Source organism: Chenopodium quinoa, unplaced genomic scaffold (genome assembly GCF_001683475.1).
Source record: "Chenopodium quinoa cultivar QQ74 unplaced genomic scaffold, ASM168347v1, whole genome shotgun sequence".
NCBI lineage: Eukaryota > Viridiplantae > Streptophyta > Magnoliopsida > Caryophyllales > Amaranthaceae > Chenopodium > Chenopodium quinoa.
This window is the reverse complement of record NW_018744151.1, coordinates 2,667,897-2,676,426: the sequence shown is the minus strand read 5'-3', so window position 1 is coordinate 2,676,426 and position 8,530 is coordinate 2,667,897. Positions and strand designations below refer to the sequence as shown.

General features: G+C 28.2%; 1 protein-coding gene across 1 annotated transcript; it reads left to right on the top strand.

The window, feature by feature from the left end:
* Positions 1-5,866: 5,866 nt before the first annotated feature.
* LOC110693580 (dof zinc finger protein DOF4.7-like) lies at positions 5,867-7,950 on the top strand. Its single transcript, XM_021870713.1, has one exon. It carries the CDS (start codon positions 6,682-6,684, stop codon positions 7,645-7,647), a length of 966 nt encoding a protein of 321 aa, XP_021726405.1. The 5' UTR covers positions 5,867-6,681; the 3' UTR covers positions 7,648-7,950.
* The last annotated feature ends 580 nt before the right edge of the window (positions 7,951-8,530 follow it).

Sequence of the window (8,530 nt, the reverse complement as noted above, 5' to 3'; positions counted from 1 at the left end):
TATTAGTGGAAGCTGTCCTAACTTGGAGATCAAGTGTAAACAAAAATATCCTTATATTTTTTATTATTATTTTTATAAACCTATGTTCATAAGAAAACAAATAACAAGTGTAAGCAAAAATTGCAAAAATATGTACTTTGTTTCATGTAGCACTATCACTATATTATGCCAAAAAAAAAAATGTCGTTTTTATAAATACACTTTTCGTTAAATACCTTACTTCTTTGACACTCTTATATAATACCACACGAATATAAACCTTAATTGCATAAATAGGCAATTGAAAATTACTATTTTTATTTATAAGTGATTATTTGTGGCTTTATTTTTGGACCCACTTTCCGTACAAAATGTATTAGTTAGGACATGAGTCAATTTGTAATACCATATTATATATCATAATATGTCAAATTAAATTACGTGCAAACTATTTGTGATACTAGTGGGAATTGAATTGAAAGTTAACATCAAATTGATAGTGATGGTAATTTTATTACCTTTTTTTTTCTTTTGAGAAAAAAATGCAAAGTTGTTTGTTTTAAATTTTGAGTGGAGTAATATGTACTTAGGTTATGTCTACATGCATGGAGGTTATTGTCAAGCTCATCAACATCAATTAAAAAGGGTTAATTAAACATTATATTTAGCTTAATTACAAAGTCATACTAATTTGTGGGGTACAATGTCTCATACGTTAGCTAGGTTTTGTTAAATTGACATATTTGTTTCCACTAGAGATTAGGATAAACACATGCACACTTAAATCATTAAACACATATAATTTAGTCATTTCTGATGGATTTGTATGATTAATATTGGTGTAAGCTAGAGGCCAAACATATCCTAAATTTTACTTGAAAATTAAAATTGAAGAAAAATTGTTGTCGGATATATGTATATTTTTTTGGTTTTAGTAGTTATAAATTGAAGTAGGAACAATGTAATCTATTGATCTAGTGAAATATTGAAATCGTACAATGTATAATTTTAATTACTATATAACTAATTTTGAATAGTTTGATGTTTGATCAGCTTAAATTGTCTATAATATTCCTATTTATATTTTCTCTTACAAAAATATTTTATCAATGCCAATGTAATACATATATATACGTTGTATTTTTTATATAAAAAATAATTACGCATGTATAACTTTGAGGTCACAAGTTTGAGATTCACTAATTAAATTTGCTTAGGATTTGGGGTTTTTTTATTTACCTGGCCTCCTCCGCTACTCTCAAACGATGACTAGTGTAACTAGACTAGCTTACCTATGAGATGTCTTAATTCAATTGGGTCATTTTTCTTATTAAAAAGAAAAAAAAATAGCATGTACTTATATATATATAGATCTAGTATGTAACTATAATATATGCGAATTAGGAGCGTGTATTAGCTGTCTAATAATTGTCTATGAAACATTAACATCAAGTGAATCAATAATTTAATTATTGCAAATCCTTGATATCATTGGAGCTTCATAGATTGACAGTGTTATGCCATCATAGTCATCAAGTAGCACTTGGTCACAATATAACCTTAATTATAATATTTAAGCAGCATGTATCTAGCAAGTACGTACATTATATTCCATAATAATGTGCATGACATTCCTTAATTAATCAATTGCTAAATAATCCATGTTCCAACAACTTGAGTCAATAATAAGTTGGTATGATGGTCCAAGCATTAGTGACCCTACACACACTTAATTAATTTAAAATACCACGTGCATGTTGTAAGATCCATTACTTAATCCCTACAACTTAATTTCATTGTGACAATTATCACTAAGGATAATAATAATTATTTGAAAATTGTTATGTATACCTAAGGGATAACTTTGAGAAAATATAAATAGATTTTAATTAAGCTAAGTATTCGTAATATCAAAGCATGATTGGGGAAAAAATTAAAAGAAAATCCCGTATAGAGCTATATATATATATATATATATATATATATATATATATATATATATATATATATATATATATATATATATATACCGCACTAAATATTTCACGTATTTACATACTTTATTGTAAATCTAGATAATTAAGACTCCGTTCTCTTCTATATATTTTTATAAATATATTTCATTAAAAAATAAGTTGATTTCTATGATATTAATTGATCACATAAACCTTGCCAAAATGGGAAAAAAAAAAAATTAAGTTTGATTAATCTAGTAGCTTAGGAGTATGCTTTTAAAAAAATAAATAATCAAGTGTTAAATTCAACAAAAATAATTAGAGTCAAATGAAACCTAGATTAATTAACTTGCCAAAGGTTTTGGTAATCTAATTAAATTACCAATTTATCATATTGATTCTATTGAAACAAATACATAACAAATAAAGCCGCAATTTTTTATTTTTTTTTCTTTACTTATATTATGAACATGGTTGCTTGCTAAGAAGGGCCAATAATGGTAGCACGCGTACAATAATTTTATTTAAATTAAATTATTTAAAAAATTAATAGATTAATGCAAATTGATTTTGATTAGTCCTATTTGATGGCAGACTGGCAAATTAAAATTGTGAGTGGACAGATTAGATTACTTAAAATTGTTGGATTAATAATTAGAAGAATAAATTAAACTATATAATAATAGTATAATATGACTTGGATATTATTAATTGGCTAAGGTCGTCATTGTCTTCGTTGTCCGACAAAATATATTCTCTGATTGGTCTTTAGAAAGAGTTGCTTTACCTAACAAACAAACCGACCAAGATTTCCTTAATCGCGATTTGTGGGCTAGACTTATTATTATTATTATTAAAAAAAAAAGGAGATTTTCGAATTTATTTCTCTTAATTATTTAAATTTAAATTCTTATTACACTAATGGTATGTTTAGTAAGTATTTGTAATCTACGATTAAATAAACAATGGTAATGAGAATAAATTTATGTGTAATTGATGATTTGGTTGTAAGATAAAATTAAATTTTGTTCTTGTTACAATAAGATCTTGTGTATTTTTAATATCTAATACAACAGTATAATATCACTTACTCCGCATTTGACAATGAACCAAGCATTAGAGTTTGAGTCTATGTATCTAGGTGGATTGGTTTATCTTTGAAATATCACGATGGACACGATTTGATAGTAGACGATAGATGGATGATACTCAAAAGCATCCAAAAAAAAACCCTGCTACATTGTTTTTACATTTTTTTACATAAGAGTAAAAGTAAATTTTTTTGACAGGTATATAAAAGTAAATGTGGATTAATTAATTTAAACACTTTAGACATCTAGTCAACTATGTACAATCTTGACTATTGAAATTCTTTTGTTCCAGGCTTATTTATAGCATTATTGTGTTTTCTTCCATAGATGAATTAATACAAGATTCCATAACAAGGAGCATATGTTAAATTACGATCATTAATTGTATAGAACATTTTCCATTGAGCACCATTTTTATCATATAATTAACAAACACGTCATACATATATAAATAGGACATCGTATACATAGGATTCTACGGATTTTCAATTCAATTCTAAGTAACTTTCAATTTAATCCTAATTAAAACCCGGATCTAGACACTATTAGGTAATCAACTCTTTACTCTTGACTTCTTGTCACCACATTAAACACTAGTCCTTCAAAGGCTTGAAATATAGTTAGCTAATTAATTATATTAATGTCTATTCCCCTATTTTCAAACTCACATTTTATACCAAATTTGATACTTCAAAGGACAAATTCTGACCACTCCAAAGAGAGGAATGTAGTAGGTTGTGTATTAGAATCTTGGGGACCCATAGTGCCGACTATTTAAGCCCTTGAGTGAGATATTAGTATCATTATTTAATGTTCTTTTACATCTTTTTCTTCTTTGGCCTCCTATTTCACTTGTTTTTAGTTAATATAATCCAACAACCCACCATTTTTCATCATGATGGTTTCTTTACTAATTTTTGCACACAAAAACTTATGTCTCAATTTTCAAATAACATTGTGATCTATAATTCTATATAGAAGTGAAAAGACAATATTAAAATCTATAACTTGAATAAAGGTAAAGGTGATATTTTTAACGGAATGGTTGAATTAACCTAATAATGTGAAAAATGTCAAGTAAGTTATAAGATTTGATTATTATTATTATTGTAATTCGAATTTATATTTGGCTATTTGCTAACAGTTATGAGATATATTTTGTTTCAATTATGTGTTGTCCAATTCCATGAGTAAAACTCTTAAATGTCGTAACTATTTAGTTGAAAATTTAAATGGTAAATTAATGCTATCAATATTATGAGCCTCCTCTAATATCAATATCTATTGAAAATTCTAAGTAAAATAAACCACATTAGTACTGTTAAACGTATTAATAATTTCCAACTGCCTTAAAAGGATTACAAACTGTTCAAAGTACCCTCAAGATTTAACTTAGATTTCATGTTTCTAAGCATTGAATTCTAAGCACAATCGATAATCTGCTAAAAACACTAGCAATGCCGAACAACTTTTTTTGATTAGATACCTACTAAGGGCCTATTCACATTTACTGAAGTGAACTAATTGAAGCTGAACTGAACTAAACTGAATTAAATTGAGCCGAAATGAATATTTTATGAGAGAAGGAAATTAGGAGCTGAACTGAACTAAACCGAATTGAATAGTGTCGAAATGAATATTTTATAAGAGAAGGAAATTAGGAACTGAACTGAACTAAACTAAATTGATTGGAGCTGAACTAAACTGAAATTAAGCTGAAGTAAACAGGTCCTAACTTAAGAGTGTATAAGAATCTAGCTAATCTAAATCTAAGTTCACAAACACAGTGAATTGAAAAATAACATACTAATTCAATCTTGATTACGACGGCTTTCTTTATATCAATCTCCTCATCAATAAACTTCGTACATACTTCATACTTCGAATTTGTCACAGTAAAATAACTCCCTTATCAACTGATCCAATATGCTATATAGAAGCGATAAGATATTCATAACCACCAAAGGCACATCCATAATCTAGTTCTAAATCAAATCAATTAAACCAACATTAAGGTATATTACAAGGCCACGAGGGTTCACATGATGCCAACTGTAAAAAAGAACTTTACCAATGAAGAGAAGAGAAGAAGGGTACCTACAAACTAAGTAGGCCCCACTAAGGTCTTAGGCTAGTCTAGTGCTTCTTAGGCAATCCTTTCATTCCATGTCAGCACCGACCTTTTTTATATTCTGTTTCCAAATTCATTCATGGGATGGGATTGTATCAAGATCTTCTCTTCTCTTCTTTTAAACTAATGGCCAAACAAACAAGGCACTATCAAGGGTTCTTCTTCTTCCACGTGGCTAAAGCCCACCTTCACCTTAATCACTAAGTATTCAACTTGCTTAATAATTTATCCTAGTAGAATTATCTTGTAAATTTTGGTTGGTTGTGAAATTTATCATATGTTTTAATTACTATATTGTGTTGCTTGTATTTTTTTTAAAAAATTGTCCTATGAAATTAATTATTTGCAAAAAATTTAGATAACTTAAACTATAATATGGAGTTTTAAATTAACTCATATTTTAAATTTGATTTAATAAACTAAAATTTTAAATGACTGAGTAATAAATTATTTCCATATTAATTTAATTTATTCAAGTGAAATTTTACATGACCATTAATCACACAATATGTAAACATAAATAACAATATTTTAATGTATAGTTCTTTTAATTTAGTAACATTTAAATTTTTACACTAGTCAATCTACAACTTTAAGCAATAATTATTTGTATAAACTATATAATTGTGTTGTTATAAAAATATACATTCAAACTAATCAAAAGTATGAAACATGTAAAAACCGTCTATTTTTTTTGGAGTATTTAATAATAAATGGTCAAAAAAAGAAAAAAAATTCTAACTAAATTATGCAAAAGTTCAAATGTTTCACTAATAAAACAATGTTTTTTATTTTGTGTAACAAACTGACACATATTAAAACACTGATCGGGTAATTCTCGACCATCAAGTATCTCTTGACCGAATAACCTTAGATCGATTGAATAAACTACTCATGACCGAATAATACCGACCATACCGTATAACCAACCAGTCAACCACATATAAAAATTTGTGTCAATAAAATACTATATGGAGTAACATAGACATTAAATAGAAACCCTCTGTACTAGGGATACCTCCAATTATTAACATGTAGACTTGAAAACATGAAACAAATGGCTCATATACCCCACCTATATATCAATCAATTAACCTCTCTACTATCAAAGTAAAAAAAAAGAAAATAATTCTAAATCACATATTTTCTTTTCTTAGTTCATATAACTATTCCATTTACAGATAGGCTATTGATTGATAAAAACATAGACATAGATAGATAGAGAGAAAGAGAGTGTATAAGATATGCTCACTTCTCCTCACCTTCCTAGCCACTTCCTTAACCTTAAATCAACCTTGTCTCTTTCTATTTCTTCATATCTATTCACAAATAAGCTTCAAACAAACCTTCATAATAACCCCATCTGATCTTGTTGTTCTTCAACTTCATCTCTCTACTCATACCGCGATCCAAAGGTTAGAAATTTTTTTAAGCCTAGGATCAATCATCAAAGATAACATACAACATAGAATTAAGTTTTTGCATAGAGTAAAGTTGGTTATAGTTGGTTTCTTTGGTTCATAAAATGGGGTTAAGCTCAAAACAAGTTTCAAGTGATAGGCATGGTTGGAACCAAGCTTTGTTACAAGCTAGCACCTTAGAGCTTACTAAACCACCTCCATTATTAAAGAGACAAGCACCACAAGTGCAACAACAACAACAACAAGAGCCTTTGAAGTGCCCTAGATGTGATTCATCCAACACAAAATTTTGCTACTATAACAACTACAACAAATCACAACCTAGGCATTTTTGCAAGGCTTGTAAGAGGCATTGGACCAAAGGTGGCACCCTCCGCAACGTCCCCGTTGGTGGTGGCCGGAAGAATAAGCGTCTTAAGACGTCCAATGGCGGTACTAAGACCGCCTCGAAGGCAAACACCACCATCACAACCACCACAAACATAGTTAATAATAGCAGCACTACAAACGACAACATTAAGGCTTTATTACAAAGACAACATCATCAACAACAACAGCAACCAACAAGGTTTAGTCTTCCCCTTGGAGAAGCATCATCACTAATAAGTACTCGTACAAGTACTTCTTTTGATGAGAAAAACAGTTTCTCTGAGGCATTTTATCAAACACTTGTTAGGCAACCACCATCTTCACTACCAGAATCCTCCATTACCTTCAACAACAAGAGCTTAAATGATGGGATTTTTCTGGGTATTTCTCAAAACAACAATGATCAAGAACACCTTCAATTTCCATACTCAAATCTTGGAAATTTTGAGAGTAACCCATGTTCAATTTCTTCATCAAATTTCTACAATTATACAGAGGATCATCATCAACAACAACAAAATCATCAAGATGCTGCAAATGGGTTGGAAGATTCAGTGATGAATACAAGTAATAGCAGCTCAATGAGTGTGATTGATATGTCAAATAATTGGGGTTGGGATGATTTTGATAAATTTGTTTCAGTTGAAGCTGATCTTACCATGCCATGGGATGAAACAGAGATCAATCCACCAGCCACTTGACAGGACATGCAACTATCAAGTAATAATTATTAAAACTTTATATTATAATTTTATAGTATGATCTTACAGTATTATTATATAACTATAAATACTTGGAGTTTACTTTAGCTTAATTACTGTAGTATGTGTGTTCATATGGAATTTGGGGTTATTTATTTTTATTTTTTTAAATGATGACTTTGGAGTTTATCTTTGATAAATTTGACAATGTTTTGTTCATTTGACTATTGTAATGTAATAGAGATTAGTGAATAATTAAAATATGCCCTCATTTTTAATGGGTTGTTTTTCTTATTGTAGTATAACATTAATTAAATTCATGATTAAGAATAATCATGTTTTAATTAGTTTTTCAATGTTTTCTTGCTTGTTCCTAGGAAATTTTCATTCATACTTTTGTCATCCATAATTATTTGATGATGTATTTTTAGTTTTAACTAAGTTTGGAATATTTATTACTTAAAGATACTTAAGCTTAGCATATTAAAGACATGAATTTTATTCTCCTTCAAGTATATGGAGTACTTCTTTTATTACTTGTATTAAATTAAATAATTTGAACAACAATGATATGTAAATTTTTTTAAAACTCAAAATAATTAAATTAAATTGTGTTCAATTGAATTGCTTAACAGTTTTTCTCCGTACTAGGGAAATAAATCAAATTAATCCCAACCCTTTGTTAAAATTTGATTACTTTGTTAGTTTAATAAATTAGGAATATGTTAGCAATTATGGAGTTACATACTTTTTTTTTTTTTTTGACAATTATGGAGTTACATACTTACATGTAGTGCTTGAGTTAGATTAAAATTGAAGATAATTAGGAATGTGTATATTAAAAAATGTCAATTATGATATTACATGTTGTGCTCGTTTAATG